General features: G+C 44.7%; 1 protein-coding gene across 1 annotated transcript; it reads left to right on the top strand.

Annotated features, from left to right (window-relative positions):
- The first annotated feature begins 4063 nt into the window (after positions 1–4063).
- On the top strand, positions 4064–23086 carry fgf10a (fibroblast growth factor 10a). Its single transcript, XM_014129270.2, has 3 exons — positions 4064–5511; positions 20788–20891; positions 22101–23086. Exons 1-3 carry the CDS (start codon positions 5187–5189, stop codon positions 22290–22292), a joined length of 621 nt encoding a protein of 206 aa, XP_013984745.1. The 5' UTR covers positions 4064–5186; the 3' UTR covers positions 22293–23086.
- The last annotated feature ends 348 nt before the right edge of the window (positions 23087–23434 follow it).

Here is a 23434-nt window from a genome sequence, read left to right as displayed (position 1 = left end):
TTGTGTGACAAAGTGTTTTTTTTCTCATGGAGAACTCCTTCCCAACATCTGAGTTTGATTAGGATTGCTGCACAACAGAAGAGTATCAGAGAAGCAATTTTTTTTATTTAACTAGACAAGTCAGTTAAGAAGAAATTCTTATTTTCAATGATGGCCTAGGAACAGTGGGTTAACTGCCTTGTTCAGGGGCAGAATGACAGATTTGTATCTTGTCAGCTCGGGGATTTGAAATTGCAACCTTTCAGTTACTAGCCCAACGCTCTAACCACTAAGCTACCTTGCCACTAGGCTACCCTGCCGCAATGCAGATGAAATCAATGACATTCAAAGAACCTGAGCAACAGGATACTGATCTTCAAACCTGCAACACAATGCTTTCGATAAAAATGAAGGTTAGTTGTTGAATGCATGACAGGGTGATTCATGTATCAGTTGGATTGACTTATACAGTAGGGAAAGGGGGATACCTAGTCAGTTGTCCAACTGAAATGTGTCTTACACATTTAACCCAAACCCTCTGAATCAGAGAGGTGCAGGGAACTGCCTTAATCAACATCCACGGTACACGGGGAACAGTGGGTTAACTGCCTTGCTCAGGAGCAGAACAACATCGTTTTACCTTGTCAGCTCGGGGATTCGATCCAGCAACCTTCCGGTTACTAGCCAAACACTAACCACTTGGCTACCTGCTGCACCTTGTTAAAAGAAGTGTTTTGGGGAAAAACAATATTCTGTTCTCCAGTAGGTCCCCCTTACTGGCTCTGACCTTGCCGATAGCTACTTTATTGAGGAAAAATGTACTTACTATTACTGAGATGAATGCACTAACTGTAAGTCGCTCTGGATGAGAGTGTCTGCTAAATGTCTAAAATGTAAAATGTCTCCCCTGGTTCTGTTTGTCCCTCCCTGCATCAGGTTTACAGGAAGCAGAGTATAGTACAGGGGAAGTGAATGATAACATTAGGCTGTTTGTACAACACCAGATTAAGTGCTGAGCTATCATACTGGAAACTGGAAGGCATGGCCAGAAGGGATCAGACAGCAGACTACCAGAGAAGTAGTTGGAGCTCTAACAACCAGTGGGGAAAGAGGGGGAGGGGCATCTTCTCTAGTGAGATGACAATCGGATTAGACAAACAACCATGTAAGAAATGGGATTCAGAGGAATTTTTGTTGAATAATGTTGTTTTGCTGTTTTTTTAAAACTTTTATTTCACTTGATAGACTCAGTGAAATTCTGTGTTTGTTTTTATCACGTTTTCCCTACAGCTCAATAATAATCCACAACATCTGAGATGTTCTGGAAAGGCAGCCATAAAATATGATCAGAGCTGACCATATTATCTATCTTGTTATTAGCATATGTATATCTAGCTCAATGACTTCCAGAACCTATCCATGTGTGTATGACCAGAAGTGTTACTTCTATACCAAACAAGTGTGTAAATGTGCTCGTGAAAGTGATGTGTGTTACCATTGTATACCAATGAATTCAGCACAGTGTTGTACAGACCAGATGTACTCTCTCTCTCTAGTATCCCCACTCCCGTGCCCCTCGCTCCATCCCCCTCCCCAGAGTGCCTGCTTGTATCCCGTGGTTTGTTTGGCCTCTCTCACTGCCTCAGATGGGTGGTAGGGATCCCAGTCGTCTCTGGGACGTTAGAGACAGTCTGAAGGGTCTGGGATGCAGGTACTGAAGTCATGCAAGACCTGAGCCAGATTCCAAGTGGATGAATAAAGTCAAAAGGCTGAAGTCCAAAACCACCACAAATAAAGTGTCACATTTACTGATGACAAAAGTTGGAGTCTTACAATAAAACGGTATCTTTAAAGTAAAGGTTTCACTCCTTACTGAGCAGTGTCAGGATCTTGAGAGACATGCATGACACTTCTTTGGCTGTGGTGGAAATGGCTTTAGCATGACCACCATAACACAAGATGTTTGATAGGTAGGTAAAGAGGAGGGAAAGGACCGGAGATATGGCTTTTGTCTGACAATGTGAAAAGGAAATTAAACAATGAACAAACCAGACATGAGACCTAGATTCTTTGAAGGGTGAAATTGACTGACACACGGAAGGTCTACTTTGGGTTTTAAAAGCCTATTAAATCACTTGTGTTATAACTGAATGTATAGCGTGTTGTCTGTTTGTCCACATCTTTGCCTGACTTGGTTAGACCTTAGTTTTGTGGTAATTTGTCAGGATGTTCCATTAATTCTAGTCATGGTCAAGTTCTAAATATTGTATCAATACTGCATCAATAATGCACATTTTTTTATAGTGTTGTTTCTTTGATCTGTAATACGGTCAGGTCCATAATTATTGACACCTTTGATAAAGATGAGCAAAAAAGACTGAATAAAATAAATAATACAAATAATGAGCAATATTGTACGCCCCAAACAATTGCTCAGAGAAAGAGATTTTGTTTAAAAAGCAACACAAAAATATATAAAAAAGACAGGGGTCAAAATGATTGGCACCCCTGTTTCCAACACTCTAGCACCCTCCCCTTGCGAGGATAACGACACTGAGCCTTTTCTTAAATGTTTTATGAGATTTGAGAACACATTGGGAGGGTTCTTAGACCGTTCCTTCATAGATTTAGATGAAGATGACTTTATTGTTCAATTGCACCCAAGGTCCAACCTGTATACATACAGGACATATACAGGTTTTTGGAGAGGTGGGGGCTGCTACATTGGGAACCTAGGGGGCTGTTGTTGTGGGGGGTTAAGTTCCTTGCTCGAGGGCACAACAGTAGGCAATGGCATCTAGGACTTGATACCAGCAACCCTCCGGTTGCCAGCTCACTTCCCGATAGATTCCTTTGTTGGACCTGTGATTCGAACTGGCAGCACTCCGGTTGCTGGCTTGCCTCTCTAACTAACCTCTAGGACACCTGACGCCAAATAGCTCTATTTTCATGTCATCTGATAATAGCACTGGTTCTAATCTAAGTGTGAATGCTGTTGATCAAACTCCAGGTGATGCTATGGTCAGATGACATGAAAATAGAGCTCTTTGGCCTCAAGTGTTGGGTTTGGCCTCGTAAAAAACAGAAGTACCTCATACCTAAGGTAAAATATGGTGGTGCATCTTTGATGTTATGGGGCTATTTTGTTTCCACTGGTGCTGGGGCCCTTATTAAGGTCAATGGCATCACAAACTTTACCAAGAACCAGGACATTTTAGCCAAAAACCACGTTGCCTTTGCCAGGAGGCTGAGATTTGGCCCCAAGTGGATCTCCAGCAGGACGATAACCCCAAGCACACATAAAAATCCACAAATGATTCATTAATTGACCACAAAATCAACATTTTGCAATGGCCATCTTCAGTCTCCGGACTTAAACCCCATTGAATTGAAGAGAGCAGTCCATCAGTGCAGACAAGGAAATCAAGGACCTGGAAAGATTATGTATGGAGAAATGGTCTAAAATTCCCCCCAATGTCTTCTCCAATCTCATAAAACATTTTAGAAAAAGGCTCAGTGTCACTATCCTCGCAATGGGAGGGTGCTGGAGTATTGAAAACACGGGTGCCAATCACTTTCACCCTTATCTTTTTTAGATTTTTTTTTAGTACTTGTTTAACAAAATCTCTCTCTGAGCTATTATATAAGTATAAAATAATATAATTTCCCTTTTCTTTTTTACATGCAATACAGCTCAGTATTTGTGTTATTTATTTTATAGTCTAATATAATCTTTATCAACGGTGCCAATAATTATGGACCTGACTGTATTTTATGGGTACATCTCTGTCGTACTGATTACCACTCATGATGAAAGGATAAAATGCAAACTCCTCAGCAAATATGTATTTCTAAAATGAAGAAGAGGCCCTAAGGAAACAGATGAAGACAACACTCCGAGCCTCACCTTTTAAGGAGGATTTCCAGCAATGGTCCCAGGTGCCATTGATAAGACTGAAGTCAATAGAGACCTACCCTGTCTGGCAACACTTCCACCACTGAAAAAGGAAGACTGTGAAATACAGGAAAATAGATAAACATAAAAGATACACAAGATAGGGGGAGAGGGGGATATGGGAATAGGAAATGAGAGGAGAGAAGTTGAGGAGAGAGAATTTCCACAATTCACTCCAAACCTGTTCTGAGCAACTGGTAGGACTTGGACTCAGAAGGGGAGGGAACAGGGTGAGAGGGAGGGGTAGAGGAGAGAAAGAGAGAGAGGGATAGGAGGGGAGAAAAACAACCTCTCCCTTACTCTATCTGACATACACGCACACTCACCCTCACACACACAGACACACACAAGCAACTAAGCAACATTACAAAAAACTCACACACATAGATCTTCAAAGCCAACTGGCTTTCATAGACCGCCAATTATCCTAAGAGATTACATCTGGGGGGATTGCCTCAGATAAATAAGGTGAGAAGAGTGACAAGACCCAGTCACCTCAGAGCAGCAAGACAGACAGGGAGAGGACCTCTTCAACAGGGATCCCAACAGGAGAGAGAGAGAGAGAGGCACTCAGAGAAGAGAAGCAGCACGCAGCCACTCCACTCAAAGGGACTCAGCTCAGAGAGACGGAGAAAAGAGAAGGAGAGCTCCAGCTCACACTCTACTCTAGCTCAGAGGGACCAGGACACAGAGACCCAGCGCTCCCATTCTCACTTCCCCTACATAGAGGAGCACAGCACACCAAGAAAGAGACACTCCAGCTAAGAGGCTCCATTATACAGACAAGTAACTTCAGAGGAAAATCCAGAGACCAGAAGAAAAGCAAGGATTACATGATTCCTTTTTTCCCCCCATTCTTTGATTCTTCATTTTGATGAGAAACAGCTGTAGTGTTTATCTTGAGATTTGTTTTATTTATTCCTTTTTTTGAACATTTTTGGTCTCCCCGTCCCCTCTTCTAACCCTCCCCTTATCTCATCCTCTCCAGAGGTGGTAGAGGTAGCTTCTCGTTAGTATTGTACGAGGAGAGTGAGCGACAGAGGGTGAGAGGTGCTGGTTTCCCAGTTTCGAGTTATGTATGTTGACACATTCCTTTGGAACACGGGAGGAATAAGCAGCAGAAAGAGCAGCAGCAGTGTTGTCGTCGTCATCCGCCGGGGGTTCCATCTCCCGCTCTCAGCCCTTCTCCCTCTCCCCCATCCAGCATGGTCCTTTCTGTGAGCTTTTCTCCAGTCCTCCCAGCTCCAGTACAATGTGCATATGGACAGTGACTAAGGGTGCCGCCGCCTGGTCCTGCATTCGTCTGTCCATCCTCTCAGTGCTGCTCGTCCTGCTGCTCTGTCCACTGCCCTCCACGTGTCATCCGATTGCACCTGGGGTCGCCACTCGCTCCGTGGCACGCTTGTCCAGGGCTGCCAACGCCTCTTCAGACACTGTTGTGGGGCGGCATGTGCGCAGCTATAACCATCTCCAAGGAGACGTGCGCAAGAGGAAACTCTACTCCTATCAGAAGTTCTTTCTCAGGATTGATAAAAATGGCAAAGTCAATGGCACCAAAAACAAAGATGATCTCTACAGTAAGTAACCCCCAGAACATATGCACTCACTCAGCTTATGTTTTGTGAGTTTTGCTTCTTTTCTCATCCCTCTCACATGTGAGTCCCATAGAGTTTGGTTTTCCCCCATTATTATGGCACTGCTCTCTGGTTCCCTGCCTTTGCTTTGGCTCCACTGCCTCCACACATAACACGAACCTTACCTGGTATTGTGGTGGGCATCAGTGGGCATAGATGTGTAGCCTGTGTTTCGTGTCTCTGCCTGGGCAGCAGAAGGTTCTTGGATAGTGGAAGCAGCATGGTTGATGCCTCAGTAATTCAGTGGACTTTCCTTTAGAGCACGTCTACTGGAACCAATTAGAAATAGCCCAAATAACCCTTTTCTCTCTGAGCAAATATCTTAGGGATCACATCCCTATACGCTTTCTTTGGTGACTTATTATATTTTATTATTACAATTTTATATGTACTAAAACTAGTGCTATATAGTGTTATCATCATTTGAGGTTTTCATCATTATCACTTTCCAGTTGCGTAGCTGTGTCTGTCATGGGCTGACATTAATATCTGTATCGAAGTGCTTGTATCCATCCACACCCCTGCTTAGAATGATATCTCTCAGCTCATCGTTATACTGCTCTAATCACTACAATTGCCTGCCTTGGTACCGTAAAGATTACTACGCAGCGAGCGATACCCCAGACACCCCAGCCAATGCTCGTAGCACCTGGCCGCCACACGCTCTCTCCAAGCTGGTTGTACACTTTCCCGTCAGTGCGCTGTGCGCACATTGGCCCTAATAAAAGAAGGCTTTGCCATGTGGAGCCCATGTGTGCGAGGCTTCTCTTCTCAGACAGTGCCACTCAGACGCGCAGGCTCTGCAAGACATGGCTGAAGGAATTTCAATTAGCAGAGCTTCCTCTCGCCTTCAGCACACTCAGAGTTTAACCATCAGAAGCGGACGTGTCAATAACCACCAAAAGTTCAAGGTTTGAGATCAGGTCGCGACTATAACACCTAGGCTTGATCTACCCTAAAATGACCCTTAATGCTACAAAACATTTAGACAGAAATGTAATACGTAGATTTTTTTTAAATCCACTGCTGTAGGGGCACATTGCTTGTTTATGGAAAGACGGCAGTTAGAAAGAGAAAGAAAAAAAAGAGAAGTGCGTAGTGTTTTGTGGTGAGTGTCCAATGCATGCTGCATGTGAGTGGTTCCCGCCAATAGCCCACCACATGTGAATATAATGCGGTTGTCATTAGCTCCCACAATGACCTTAGGCACAAGCCTGCCTGGTAATAATTCTGAAACCAGATGGACAGAGCACTTCTTGGGGAATTCAGATCCCATGCTGCCCAAATACTGTCCCATCTGAAGTGTAGCTAGACAGGGCTAGGAACAAATGTCTGGGGGGAAGCAGAAGACCTGGGTCTGTTGGAGGCAAAGTGAGAGAACTACCAAGGGGTGATACATCTGAATCGATCAAAACAGCTTGGACACGTGCCACTTTTAAACACAAAACATTTTCTATGAATCCAAAAGGAAAATGCCCACCAGGTTGCAGTAATGTTCTCCGTCTCTCTGACTTGAAACCTTGCGGTGAAAAGTCAAAGATGTGGCATAAGATAAGATGATAAACACCTCTTGGTTTATGTATTTGGAAACTGCAGAAACTACAGGTGAGACTTCAGACTGGTATTTCAGGTCTCCTGGTTTGGTCCTAGAAAGGGAGACTTGTTGACTAGTTGAAATGTCTCAGAGCAGCAGAAAGAGAGAGAGCTGCTGGGTAATGTTACTTCTATTTGTTGGTGGTGAAGGGGGAGATGCTGGAGTAGCGATTGTTTTTGTCCTTGCCCAGCAGTTTGTCCAGTCATAAACCCTGGGACAGCAGAAAAATGTGCAATAAAATGGTGCTGAGTACATGTTCATCTAGCCTGTCAACTCCTCTTAGTCTGGTAGTATCCTGCAACATCATGGAATTCATTTTTGGGTTAAAATTAACCAAATATTAGAAGACCTTCCTCATCAGGACAGAGACTGTAGTGTGTGGGAACACCTTCACTTCATTAGCTCCAGTTTCATGCTGTTCTGAAGTATGTTCATTTGGATTGTCTCCAGTATGTATGAAAATGTGTCATACTTTGTGAGGCAAGGCAGACATTGAGAAGGTGTGTCTGTCTGTAAACTCAGATGTCATTGTAGACTGATGCGTGGCAGAATATGGTGAATTTGTCTCTAATTACATAGTGTATGACCAGTAGGCATTGCCTGGCCAGGCCTCCACTGCCCACAGAATTGTAGCCTGTTAGGGTCTTTAGCCTCAGCAGCTTTGATATGCCCATGTACAGAGGCTAGATGTTTACGTACGGTGGAGTCAGAAGGCGAATGAATGAAAGATCTTCTAATTAAATCAAATGAAGTCTGATAACATAGCTTTTTGAAGAATGATATGATAACCATTGTAGAAATACGTAGGTAGGTATGCTACACTGTCGGAGTACAAACCTGTGTTCTTAGAGCCTCTTTGTGTGCTGTGTTGGTCAGGTCTGTGCTGCAGCACGGCCGGTGTGTTACCCAGCCCCTTTCTCTCTCTCAGCTCTCTACAAAAGACCTATCTATGTGCTGTTTGAAACCCAATCCAGCCCATATTGTGTGATTCCCTTTCAGAATCCATCTGCTCAGTATTACAGTGTCACACTGTTTTTCTGCACGTTACTCTCCAGTATTAGAGTATTATAGTATTAAGGCACTGCATGTGTGAACCAAGCAAAAAAACTGCTTATTTTCATACTGAATTATTCAACATGTCCAATTTATTTTCTGTTCTAATCTAGAATGTCACTGACCAATAAGAAACAGTTTATAACAGACTGGTTTTTTTTTTTTCTCTTAGTGATTTTCTCTGATTTGGCATCTGGACCCCAGTCTCCCTTTCCTCTCCCTTCACTTTGCTTATCAATGAAAGAAACTGGAATCGAAAAAAGCACTCTCTAATAGACGACTGAATTCATCCACAGTGGACTGTGGTCTGAAGTGATATACTTGGGGATACTGGGGAGAAGGGGGTCCGGCTAATGAACATCATTAGACCCTGACAGTTTTGATGGAGGGGACTTAGGGCAGTTTAGGGTTCAACTGCAGGTTGGATCGTGAGCTCCACAGAGTCCGACTCTTTCCAATCATGTTGCCGACTTTGTGGGCTGTCCATCACGGAGGGGTGAGGCCAGCAGCCATCTATCCTCCTCTCACCTTACTTAGCCCTCGCTCTAATCTGATGCTGCTGGATTAGCATTGCAGGCAATCCCCGACAAAATGGGCTGTTCTAAAGTCAAACTCATTTGTTTTTGTCAAGTTCTAGTGCATTAGGAGATCGTTGATGTGTTGAGCCCTGGAGGAGATGCTGGTGTACAGCAAGCACAGTGAATAAGTAGTATCAGCACTTCTTCTGTCATGTCATGGTCCACTCCTTTCCTTGATGTAGACAAGGACCCTGGACAAGGTGCTGTTTCATTTTATATTGCAACATTTGATACAGATACCTCTCGATCCATATCCAATGAAGTCAAACTTGGCTGAATCCTAAGCTCCTCTGACTGACTCAAAGTGGCCCTATAACTATCCAACCTAATAGTGTTTGTTATCCTCTGCTGTCCTGGCTGGTTCTATAGCAGGATTCATAATTTCTTAGAAGATTTGTGAAAGGAAATGGTTCTGACAACAGGAATCCTCTTAAGTGCTGCAAACGAGGTCTTAGTAGCATAGAGGATGGGAGGGCTAGGTAAACCTAGTACTTTTATGGTTCCACAAGACCATAAATGGGGGATGGGGGCTCTGGTGTTCCATGGCTCAGCAGTAGAACCACGTCGTTGCAAAAGAGCTAAGAAATAGGCTATAGACAAGTGGTACCTATGGCAACGGACTAATATGACTGGTTGGTGATGAACAATCAAAAGGGGCGAGTGGAAGTTGTAGAAATATTATTGCTCCTAATAGTTATGTGTTTATGTTGCCCTTTTTCTCAGCCCATAATTCTAGTTTTTGGCTCTTACATGCTTCATCGTGAGCCTCATGGTGGTGTTGGAACGCAAGGCTGTGTGTTTTCTCACCGGTTTGTGTTTCTCTTAGCAAGAGTGTGGTTGTGTGTGTCTTTATAATGTGTTTATGAGAGGATAGCAAGAAGCCATGATGTGAAATGTGTAAATGTATGTTGTAACTGCACCCGTCTGCACCACATGGATGGCACTCTCTCTTGAGTGTTCTCCTCCTCTCTGTGGTTATAGTGCCCATGTGTGGTTCTCGTGGGAAATCTTAACCACACAGGCAATAAAAGTGAGTTATGAGGATTGTGTAGATGTACAAAAGGTTAGTGTCAGTGGTTTAAAAAATCTATTTGACCCTAACATCTTCATAGGCTTTCTCTTTTCTGATTCCTAAATAATTGTTTGGCCAGGGGTTTAGTGAATATGCGGGATGTGTCTAATTGGCTGCTACATCCTGTCCTTTTACACTTAGAATTAGAAGCAACATGTTTGGGATTATTTTAATCTAGGCCTTCAAAGATTCAGGATAAATTAGTACACAGGAGTTCTTTTTTTGTTGCATTGATTTTTTTGTTGGTGCTGCAGTGCTTTTTTTTTTTTGCATTGCTTGTGATAAAAGTAGTACAAACAGTCTATGTTACGTAGCGTAACAGTATAACAGCAGCTGGTAGAGTACGGCGGAGTGTGGGTTTGATTTCCGCTGGACCACCCATATGGAAATGGGTGCATGCATGACTGTAAATTGATTTGGATAAAAACATTTGCTAAATGGCATGTATTATTATTATTATTATTATTATTATCCCCATAATACCTCCATCAGTGGAAGAGGCTGCAGCCTCAGCCAACAGGGAGTAATTAAAAGCAGACACCACTGGCACAGGACACCCACCCCTACACCCTCCTACACCCTCCTACACCCCCTACACCCCCGGGTCGTTAGACTTGTGTCCAGCAGTATCTCCCTTATCACAAAGGAAGTTGAAGCTGTTTAAACGGGTTGTGCATTCACATAGATTTGTGAAGATTTGTGAAGGCCTAAAGTGTGAAAGTTATGATTCATATTGAAATTGGAACTCAATGATTGAAGGCAAGCCAGTTCTTTACGACTTTATCATTCGCTAATTTTCAACTAACCCCTCTTGAACAAGAAGGTTGGCCAGGGAAGCCTAGATTTGTCTCTCAAGCATCTTATTGTTTCTGCCCCCTCGTTTGCCCTATTTAGAGTTCAACATGGAGGTATGGATGTCCAGATGTATGACTAACCTTTGACCCCATTACTTAAAGTGAGGGTCATTTGTGCCAGGGTTGGTTTAAAGGAGAACACCACTGTCTCCCCACTATCATTTTGTCCTGTCTGTCTCTAACAAGCTGCAGTCAGAGAGTGAGTGAGTGTGTGTGTGTGTGTGTGTGTGTGTGTGTGTGTGTGTGTGTGTGTGTGTGTGTGTGTGTGTGTGTGTGTGTGTGTGTGTGTGTGTGTGTGTGTGTGTGTGTGTGTGTGTGTGTGTGTGTGTGTGTGTGTGTGTGTGTGCGCGTGCATGTGTATGTTCAAATAAGGAAAGCTAGCAGTTTTCATATTTTTCTATGCGGTGACTCTGACCAAAGTCGCAGGGGACAAGGGGGAACTGAGGCATTGCTCTCTGTACTCACAGTTTTCCCCTATTCTTTAAAAATCATTATTTACGCATATTCTTTCAGTGCTTCCTGATATTCACCCATCAATTTACTGTTGTGTCAATCATCTGTTGACTCATCTGAACATTTTTGTAATAAAACACAGACTTCGTGAACCGCATACTGTCCTGCCACTATACCATCCAGCCTGTCAGCAACCTCTCTGGAAAAGTCAAAGCTTCATTGGGCAGTTCTCTTCTCTGAAGAATGGATTATAATTCCCTGGAATTTTAAATTGGCAATCTTTGTTTTGATTAACTGGTTTTGAGTTTTCAATGTTTACCTTATGTGCGGATTCAATACCCTCACAGACGTGCAGGAATTGACTTATTCCTTAAACCAAACCAGAAAGTCAAAGGCTCACAATTCGGAATAATGATTCAACAGCAGAGCAACTTTTGAACATACCTTCAGCTCTGCAATAGTATGTTGCTGCCCAGAGCGCAGAATTGGTATTTTCTCTATTTTGGAAGATGCACTGCTAAATCTAACCTGGTAAGGCATCAATGGTATAGGCCAATGTAGTTGAATGGTAGGCTGTCCAGGTGAAAGAAATGTGAGCATGTTTCATGTGTTTGGGTGTTGCAATGTTACAAACTTTCACTAGATTAGGTCAAAGTCGCAAATCATTGAGAACCACAGACATCAGAACACATTCAAGATGTATGTACACACACACACACACACACACACACACACACACACACACACACACACACACACACACACACACACACACACACACACACACACACACACACACACACACACACATACACACACACACACACACACACACACACACACACACACACACACACACACACACACATACACACACACACACACACACATACACACACACACACACACATACACACACACATACACACACACACACACACACACACACACACACATACACACACACACACACACACACACACATACACACACACACACACACACACACACACATACACACATACACACACACACACACACACACACACACACACACACACACACACACACACACACACCGAGTGTGGTGGGACAGATGGAAGTCTGGGAGAGAGAGAGAGGAGAGAGAGTCTTAATGGAATCATCAAAGGTAGCACAGGGAGACCAGTGCTCGGACCAGAGACGCATCTGGACAGCCCGTCCCGTTTTAAAGGAGCAGGCAGGAATGCCAGCTAATTACCCATTGCGTGCGCAAGAGGCAGGGACGTGGGGGGGCACTAGGGGGGCACTAGGGGGCACTAGGGGGGCTGTCCTGAGGCAACTGGTGGCTGAGCAGGAGCCCTGGATCTTATCCGTCACAGATCCTATATCCAGACCCCCACTGCTTTACTGGCTACTAATGCAACACGTTCCCACACTGGACCAACGCTGGCCCAACACTGTCCCCATCCACATGGGTGCCTGCTCTGACATTTATGAGAGGGGACAGAAGCCTATGTGCTGCCACGTGTGCGTGTGTGTGTTTGTGTGTGTGTGTGTGTGTGTGTGTGTGTGTGTGTGTGTGTGTGTGTGTGTGTGTGTGTGTGTGTGTGTGTGTGTGTGTGTGTGTGTGTGTGTGTGTGTTTGATGGTGACAGAGTAAAGTGTAAAAAAGTAAGTGTTACATACTCGAATCTTGCCCAAAATCTGGAGGGACCTAAGACAACAGATCCAACACAACAACCAGAGGAAATGATGCACTTTCAAGTAGGAAATGTTGAAAGTTGTGGTGATAGGCTCTGGAGAGGATTAGTTTGTTAGGCCTAGTGCTTGAGTGCTGCAGTGCATTGTACTTTCCCCAGCAGTAAAAAGGCATCTGGACTTAAAAAACATGGGACCTTAAATCCCAATGACCCCGGGTTCATTACATAACGTGCCTCAAAGAGTCTATAGAATGTCCAGAACAATTGGAATCACACCATCATGTTTACGCATTCATACAGTATGCAAAATGCAAGAAAGGTTATAAATTACCTTGCCAGATCAAACCCGTAAACACACATTCATATGGTAAGCACTCAGTGCCCGATGGCACGTTTTGACATTTACTGGCATAGGTACTATGCTGCAGAACCAATAGCATTGGGTAAATCACATTATCTGAGAAGACTGCATTTTTTCTGAAACCACCGTGAACATCAACATGCATTTAATTTGGTTTGCAACGTCCTTAAAACCACCATGACATAATACACAGTGGTACTATTACCCGGCATGGTAAGCTGATCTCAAACCATGCTAATGTGAATGTTCTATCTCAGAGAAATCTAATGCTATCTGTTGGCTGGAAAACAGAGCTCAGGTATTTGAAACAACACATTTATGCTCATTACAGGTGATTATTTTCTTCTGAGTATCTGGATTTGCTTTTAATCATGTTTTGCTGCCAGGTTTAAAATCACACACAGCTTGACAGTGTTTCTCCCGTGTAAGACTGCTGTGGATCCAAGTTTCAGGCAAAGAAAAAAAATATTGACAGTAGGATGGATAAGAAGTACTAGATGTACAACTTCTGTGTGGAGATGGATCTAAAACACAACTTAGCAGCCTCATGAAACAAAAAGATATAACTTAACTGTCGCTAGGTGAAGATGTAGACAGTGAACAGGCGATGTTTTCATTGGATGTTGCTCACCCTCCGCTATTTAGCACCAATAGGCTACATTCACACCACATCCATCACAAGCTCCCGTCACACTACAGCCATGAATAAGTTGAAAGCACCATCATACAGATTTAGCCAGTCACCAATGAGTTACTAGCAATTTACATGAGTAACCCCCATCGTGGTGTAAAATATCTGTGAAAAGTAACTAATAAACAAAAATTATTGAGTAGTCGTAAATTACAATGACAGTGGATGGCGAAAAGATCCTCAAGTTTTCTTTTGCACAAACCTTTTGACGGCTTGTCCGGCTGGAGTGGGATATTGTCCGACTTTATCTACCCCAATACTTAAATTACTCACAAAGTAGACAATTCCCACAACGCCACACTGGCGTTTGTGTTTCTCAATGGATCTAGTGTTCCTTATGCCCTTAACGCTGAAGTCATTCCACGGATGTGAACCCCTGTGTCATAGTGAATTTGACAGATCGTCAATCAGGCCAGTTGTCGGAGGGAAGATCTCTCGCCTTAGATGTTAGTCACTCTAACCTCAAGTAATGCAAATCAAACTTGGGATTGTTGAGAAGTGGAAACAAAACATGAAGGACAGTTTTTGTACAGAAACCTAACACTCTTAGAAGTGACACATTTTGAATATTTCTGCAAAGAGCATTTGAATTCATTGTTTTAATATAATATAGAATTGTTTGAATTGTCAGTATATATCTCTAAAATCCCAACATCCTCCCTCGTGTGGAAATAAATCATAATTTTCTTTGAAAGTTGTACCTCAAGTGGTAAAACCGGTTTTACAATTGAAAACGCAGACATTTACATGTACCTAACCTTCTCATATCCAGTCGTGGGCCATACAATGGGAGCAGAGCAGCAATATAATCTTCAAACGGGCCTAAGATAAACTAGGGAAACACTTTTATAGCCCTCCCTAACCTTAAGTTCATCTGGAGTCACCACTGACCATGTTTAGGAGGCAGTGGGGAGTTTGTAGGGGAGATGAGGGGTGTAGAGTGGGGTTGGTGGGGGGAGAGCTGTGTTGTTCTGCAGCCTAATGAAGCCGGCCCCTCAAGAGAGCCCAGACCCTGCTGCACTGATCTCTCAGGAGCCTGGGAGCCAGAGGCCTGTGGAGGCCAGATCAAAGGTGCGAGGCACTGCTGTAAGGAGCCAGCCCAGGGTCAAACCCAGTTCCTCAGCCCCCCCTGCCCTGCCCTGCCACTACCTCAGCCCCTGCTCTGCCCTTCCACTACCCCAGTCCCCCATCCCCTCCCCTGCCACTACCCCAGCCCCCCCCTTCCCTGCCTCTACTCCAGTCCCCCAGGCCCCTCTACCGCCATTAACCCAGCCCCCACCCTTGCCCTGCCACTACCCCAGCTCAGGCCCAGTCCCTTCTGCCACTACCCCAAACCTTCCTGCCACTACCCCAAACCCTCCTGCCACACCCCACATTTCCTGTCAAAATCCCAACCCCTTTTGCCAAAACCCCACCCCCTCCTGACACTACCCCAACCCCTCCGGCCGCTACCCCCAGCCCCAACCCCTCCTGTCACTACCCCAAACCCTCCGGCCACCTACCACCAGCACCAACTCCTTCTGCCACTAACCCAGCCCCTCCTGCCACTACCCCAACCCCTCCGGCCACCTACCACCAGCACCAACTCCTTCTGCCACTAACCCAGTCCCTCCTGCCACTTCCCCACACCTCCTGCCAAAACCCCAACCCCTCTTGCCAAAGCCCCACCCCCTCCTGACACTACCCCAACCTCTCTGGCCCCTACCCCCAGACCACCCCTTCCTGCCACTACCCCAACCCCTCCTGCCACAACCCCACCTCCTCCTGCCACTACCCCAACCTCTCTGGCCCCTACCCCAGCCCCAACCCCTCCTGCCACTACCCCAACCCCCTCCGGCCCCTACCCCCAGACCAACCCCTCCTGCCACTACCCCACCTCCTCCTACCCCCAGCCCCAACCCCTCCGGCCCCTACCCCAACCTCTCCTGCCACTACCCCAAACCCTCCTGCCACAACCCCAACCTCTCCGGCCCCTACCCCTACCCCCAGCCCCAACCCCTCCTGCCACTACCCCAACCCCTCCTGCCACTACCCCACTCCCTTCTGCCACTACCCCAACCACTCAGGCCCCTACCCCCAGCCCACCCCCTCCTGCCACTACCCCAAACCCTTCTGCCACTACCCCAAACACTCCGTCCCCTACCCCCAGCCCCAACCCCTCCTGCCACTACCCCAAACCCTCCTGCCACAACCCCAACCCCTCTGGCCCCTACCCCTACCCCCAGCCCCACCCCCTCCTGCCACTGCCCCAACCCCTTCTGCCACTACCCCAGCCCCCCTTTAATAGGACATGAGCTGCCTCTACACCCCTGAATCTGGAAGGTTAATAGCAAAGACTTGCCTGTCATAGGGGCAGCAAGTTAGGTTTCCCAGGACAATTATGCACACACTCTGGGTTGACGACATTGGTGGTCTTGTGGCATCTAAGCTGCTTAAACTTTAGTATCGAATTGATGCCTGGTGTTGATGAGAAAAGGTATTTCTCTCAGAACAGAGCATGCATTGTATGTTCTATTGTAGTGTGTAGTCTTCTATACAGTACACAGCAATATAAGTGGGGGAGGCTCAGTGGTAAAGCTGGCTGTATGAAGCTACAAATGTGAAAGCATTGAGGTCATTTTGACAAGATGCGATAACGGGAGTTCTGTCACCCTGCCAAGAAACCACGGCCTTATGTGGTGATGGGGGTCTGTGGGGGGCGGGGAGAGGAGGAGAGAGGCCACCTACAGAGCCTAGGGTAGAAGCCAAGGCTGCTGCCGATGGGAGTCACACCAGGCAGTTGACTTGACCACCCAATGGACAGTCAGCCAGCAGAAGTGAACTGAGCCACCAGAAGACTGTCTGCTCTCCAGTAGTAACGCTGTAATTAGCAGCCATAGCCTCTGCCAATGGTACTGTAGGAGAAACCCAAGAAACACAAATTACTCAAATACTGTGAAACCACATCGACCAATTGAGGTTGAAAAGAGAAAGAAGTCAGATGACTCACCTTATCTAAAGAAAAATATTTCAGAAATGTTTTACCTGCACTCATACGGTATCTCATTACACCATAAACACACTGCCTCTTCTTGTGTGCAGCAGTAAATTCCTTTAGTGAGGCAAGCAAACATTGGACCTCAAATCTAGGCAGCACAAATACAGCTTCATAGAGTGAAATGAGGCGGAAAACAGATTTTGGACTCTTATATAGTCTTGTCCATACTGTATCTGGAACTAACCCTTCATTAGCACTGAAGACTGCAGTCGACTGTTACAGGACCTTGGGGTCTGGTTTTTATTAATCTGCCATATTAAACTAACACAGTCCTGTTATATACACAGGTGTTTGTCTTCGTAGTTTCTGAAAAATGTCGATTGCAGAATGTCAGCACCTTTTTTTCTTGTTTGTTAAGAAAACTCTGGTTATTACACTTTCAATATTGGTCATAAAACTGTTTCGCTGCACTTAAAAGTTCACCCTCACAAAATAGAAATAAAAGTTTTGGGCGATGTGCCAACCAGAGGTAGAAAAAAAACAACCCCCCAAGCATAAAAAGTAACCAGAGTGAGGAGACAGGAACGGGGGCAGAACGGAGAGAAAGATAGAGGGAAACAGACGCGCAGAGATAAGCCACGGATAAGAGAGAGAGGAACGAAGCAAAGAGAGAGATAGAGTAAGGATACTCGTTTTACTGTTGTGAACGGAGGGGCTAAAGAGAAATGGGGTCTGGCCCTGTGCTGTGCTGTGCTGTGCTGTGCCGAGCTGTGCTGTGCCGAGCTGCCAGGAGCAATATGTTTCAGTCTCTGGTCTGTTCTGTGCCGCCCTCAGATAGAATATTGTTGCAATTTAAGCCTTTTGTTACAGCCCTGCCTTTCAACTCCAGAGTACAGGTGATGGTTCTGGTGACTGGCAAGGGGGTCATAAAAAAAGGGTTTAGCTTTAACGCACCACATCAAACGGCCCAAAGCAAATGGCTAAAACAGGTGCCTGACTTTCAACACGGCAGAGATAGATCTTATTTTGACATTGCAAGCTTACCTAAAATACTGCAGTGTCACTTATATTACAGGGGAGCTCAGACTTGAAACTTGTTTTGAACCATTCACTCTTGTGCAGATGGTGAAGGTGTTTGTGGCTGTGTCTGAGATCTGGCATGCCTACTACTTACTGAAACGACATACTGTGTGCTAGTAGTACGACATACTACAGCATTTAGAACGTACTGTTTAGTAAAGCTAATGCAGCAAGCAGCAAATATCAGCATACTAGGCTCATCCTACTGAGAATTTGTAATCTAAAGCGAAATTGCGTTGATTCACGCCTTTTGTTCGTTTTGGTGCAGCGCGTCCCCTCAGCTGATTCGCAGCTGTTATCAAACACACGTGTCTGGAAAGACGAATCTCTTCCTTAATAGTGTGCAGTGAATTCTACTAGATGAAACGCTGAAATGAGTCTGACATCCTGGGATGTAAAGTATACAACATTTTAGGAAATTCCACGTACTATAAAACGTCATTTTTTCACATACCCTAAAATGCCGATTTAGAATGCAAAGACAGGTATTCAGGAACGGCCTGTGTGTTTGTGTGTTTAACTGTGAGTCAGTGTGAGTTTGTAAAATAGGTGCAAGTCTTTGCAGTGTATTGTATTTCCGTACAATTTAGTTATTCAAAGTGGTCTCCATACACCTGTATCAATTGGCATTGCCTCTCTCTCCTTCTCTCACTCCCTCCCTCCCTTTGATCAGGGATTATTCCCCTCTAATCCCACTGACTGTCATCCAATTTCTCTTCTCCTCCTTTCATCCCTTCCTTCCCCTCCCCTGTTCATGAACCTGAGGGAAGGCAGAGGAGCAGAGACCAGGCCGGATAACCTTACCACCACACTCAATAGCTGTGTGCAACCAGAGCCCATACGGAAGGGGCTCTCTCACGCCCGCTGTGTATAAAGAAACCTGTCTAATCCGCCTGTTGAGTGGCGGCCACACTGCTTGTTTTGCCGGTTCACAGGTGCAGATAAAACCTCACCGCCAATTCATACTAAATGGTTTAGCTTAGGCATTGACAATGTACTAGGAGTTCGTTTTCACAGTACGGGGACTGGAATGTCTTTATTTTGTACTCTGCATCAATGGAATTATTCATAGTTTTATGGTGTCATGAGTTTTATACTAGCACTTTTAGAAGTATGCTTATATGTTTTCACACTCCTCCTGTGTTACACATACAAGGTACAATTTCAGTCTTCGACTGTGGAAGAAAAATTAGGGGGTGGGGAGTCTGAAAAGAGGTCATGACCTTTGAGTAGAATCCACAGCTGCAGACTGTATTGGTTCAAAGTTGAAATTGGTTTACATGGGAAAGTCCATGGCAGGGGTAGACTAGAGTCCCCAAGTGAGATACTCTTACGCAAAACTGTTAACCATAAAATGTAACCCAGTACACTGACAGGACACATAGCCCAAATAGGAAGATATGGAGAGGAACGATATGTCCAGTTGAACAAGTACTTAAGGGTAAATGCCTGAGCAACTTATCCCTGATCAAAGAATCCTGCAACAGCCCTCCTAAAACGGGGTCCCCCCTTGTCTCAGGCGGTCCATAAAATCACACCAGGACAGCAGGATGTTACAAATGTGTGTCCCAGGAGTAAGAAAGAGGGATGGCACAAATAAAAGATGTCAGCGGAGGGGGGGGTGAAGGTGAGTCAGTGTCAGTGTAGACAGGTACCATTAACTACTCTGACTCTGGCCTGTCAAAGGCCACTTTGTGAGGCGATATCTACTGTCCTCTGACCCATGCGAGGAGGCTCCACACTGGGCCAGACCAGCCACCTCCCTGCCTCCCTGCCTCCCTGCCTCCCTGCCTCCCTGCCTCCCTGCTTGCTACAAATGAGCTAATCCCCCCTAACCCATGATAGCTTTATGGGTTTGTATAATTGACTTTAGGATGAAGGAGACTGGTCACCACATCTTAAGTCACTAATTGGTTCAAGAAACATTCAGACTGCAAACCGATATGGACATTTTGGCTTTCGCCAGCGTGCCGCTCCACTCCGAAAACAAACAAAAGCAAAGAAATGGTTTTTCCAAGGCTTAGCCCCAGCCAACGCCTCTCACTCAGGGCTTATGGCCGTTAGCATGGGAATGAAATGGCGGCTCAGCCTGTCTGTTCTCCATGACTGGCACAGAGACACACAGCCAGGCAGCCAGTCAGTTGTTTACTGAGGGGGATCAAGCATAGATGATTGTGATTATTCAAAACATAGTCAGGGATAACAGTGTGACTCTACCCCCCGGTGTTACTCAGCAGACAAGGCCTGCCGTTATTATACCTTTTTATGTAGATATGTTCAGTAAACATACTGGAAAAGATGGTAGTAACTGACAACATCATGGACTACAACATACTGTATCCACTTACATTCACTGTACTACTTAATCAACTGGCCTGCATGCTATAACAGCAATTATAAACTGGGAAGTTCGGGTCCTGAATGCTGATTGGCTGACAGCCGTGGTAAATCAGACCACGGGTATGTATACCACGGGTATGACAGAACATTTATTTTTACTGCTCTAATTACGTTGGTGACCAGTTTATAATAGCAATAAGGCACCTCAGGGTTTGTGGTATACGGCCAATATACCACGGCTATGGGCCGTGTTGAGTCGTGCCTATGAACAGCCCTTAGCAGTGGTATATTGCCCGTATACCACACCCCCTCATGCCTTTTGCTTAAATAAACAGTGGAGCCTAACAACTGTATGCAGTCAAAAACACAGACGCTGCCAGCTTTTACAAGCATTCTTTCTCAATGCAGTTCAATTATTCAATGACTATCACTTCAGTGTATTGGCCTGGTATAACTAACCTATAATGTGTCTGCGTGTCTTCCAGGTGTGCTGGAGATCAAGTCAGTGGATGTTGGGATCGTGGCCATCAAGGGGCTCAGCAGTAACTTTTACCTGGCAATCAGCAAGAAAGGAGAGCTTTATGGCGCGGTAAGTTTAGCCTGTACTGAAATTCTCACACAGAATAACAATATCCCTACAAAAACTGGAGCTAATTATTTGGCTGAGTATACAAACTCCCCATTAGACTGATTCAGTGTTCAGAACACTCACTAGTTAGTTGCCAGGTAGTGTTTTTACACTGCCACCTTACTGTTGAAAATAACTCTCTTCCATACTATACTCTCCTAAGGAGCTGGCTCCTTTGATGTTGTGTGAGAGCTCTTCTCTCCTCTGTCCCCGGGCCCTTAGAGAAGCCTGGGGTTGTTTTAAAGGACAGTTCCACTCCACTGCCCGTAAATAATCCCCTAGTACAAGTCGGCCCAGCCAAAAGAGTTGTCGTCTTGGAGAAAGTAAGCCGAGACGGCCCTGCCGTCCCTCTCTCCCAAACACACAGATCCTCCCATATACCACACCATCCTTGTGCTCCGCTCTATTCAGACCAGAGAAACACAATACAACAGCCCCCATTCTACTAAAAGCCCTCAAGGGCTACCGGTACTGTTTCATGTGCTCTCACACATCATCTGAAACATAACAGTAAAAGACTGTTACTACGGCTCTCTTAGTAGTGAAATCAGATGAAATGAGACACAAAAAGCATTCTAGCTAGGGAACACAATTCCCATGACGTATTTTAAAGTGTCACACCAAGGTACTGTCAATCACTCAGTAAAGCATTGGTGGCATATCTGTCCCTCATTACACAAGTATTATATTATAGTTAGCTGGTTCTACATTCATATATTCCATTTTGTGGGAGATTATTTTCACACAAGTTTCCATGAGAAAGAGGTAGCCGAACGTGAGTTGAACCCAGGGCAGCATTTCCAAAATATTCTCATATGATTTGGGAACATTCAGTTTACTTCTGGATTCAATTTGAACAGCTGTGGCTAAAGAGCATTTGGGAAAGGAACATTCTTTACGGGGTCACAACTGTATGCCTTTTTTGTCTAGTTAGTCAGGACACTAAATGACAAGAGCAGTCTGTTAGAAGCCTGATGAACCCCACTGCCATTATGCAAGAATGTATTTATATTGTTGTTAACTTGCCTTATTGGAGCCAACCAACCTGGATATCTGGATGAGAACTTCTGCTTACTGAATAAATGATGCAAATGTAGACCCCAGTTCCATTGCCTGTGCTGCCAAAGTTGTCGAATCACTCACAATTTGTTTTTCTTGTTTGTTCACCAGAGGGACTTTGGTGTTGACTGTCGGTTGACCGAACGGATTGAGGAGAACAGGTACAACACCTATGCCTCAGCAGAGTGGCGGAACAAGAAGAAGCCCATGTTCGTGGGGCTGAGCGCCAACGGCAAGCCCATGAGGGGCAAGAAAACACGAAGGAAAAACACTGCCACCCACTTCCTGCCCATAGTGGTGTAGCCACCGCATTGGACAGTTCCTTCCCCTGGGAATGTTTCACTGCACTGAGGAAAGACTGGGAACCATTAAAGACATAATGGAGTCATATGCAGTCAATGTTTTTGATTTGCAAAGACTATATGTATTTTCTGAAAGGAAGGCACTATGTAAAGGAACTGTTTGAACTCATTGTCACGGAGTCTGACTGATGATGGCACAGATTTGTTTTTAAGTTATGATTCGGCACAGGAGAAAATATGAAACATTTTTCTGTGCCAAATCATTTTCAATGGGCGAACTGTTGGAGACAAAACTGAATACTGAATAAGAGGACAAAAAAGGGACACTGATTCAGCGTCACTGAAGACAGGGTCAAAGGACAGAGTGTACCATGTGTATTTGTCTGTGTGATGATCTGTGGATGCAGTTACATGTATTTATGCTGTACTAACTCATACGAGGAACTGAAATTGACACTCATGCTTTGTGACAGACACGTACAGTACCGGAAGCACTTGGGTGACTTAGGTGTGATGGAAGAGAAGCTGGCCGATGGAGTGAGTCAAATGCAGAGAATTTAGTCAAGTTAGCACCATAGCATAAACCTTATTAACATGCAAGTTCACTGTATTGGGTATTTCCATTCCTTTACCTGACTGCTTTAAAATAAATTATTTATTTTATGTAATATTTAAAGAAACCAAAAAGACCAAAAATATGGAATGGACAAATTCATTATTTTTATCATTTATGCTCTTCTTTTTAAATACTAATCTATCGTTTAAACATGAATAAAATAAATATATTTCTCTTTACTATGTATAATTGTCTATTTGTAGATTTACACCTATTTATTTCACAATACCACAGCACTACACAGCACAGATTATGAACTGTAGGTCTAAACTCAGCTTGTGTTGTTCATTTACTATAGCTGCAAAAGCAGTTGCAAATCACATGCCTGTATCAACAGCAGTATTACGTGGTCAAAGTAACAAATGAATGGCAACTGTGGTATGCTTTTTGACATATCAACTACAACTACCAACCCTTTCATGAATTAGTTGGGAACTGTAGGTAGGCTACAGGTATGAAAAAAGTCTGATTTCCTAGCAGTTGGAGCAGAAGGAAGGAGCTGTTTAGAAGCTCGTCAAGACGCCAGA

Source organism: Salmo salar, chromosome ssa01 (assembly GCF_905237065.1).
Source record: "Salmo salar chromosome ssa01, Ssal_v3.1, whole genome shotgun sequence".
In the NCBI taxonomy this organism is placed as follows: domain Eukaryota; kingdom Metazoa; phylum Chordata; class Actinopteri; order Salmoniformes; family Salmonidae; genus Salmo; species Salmo salar.
Note: the sequence above shows the minus strand (reverse complement) of the source record. Positions and strands in the feature narration are given on the sequence as shown.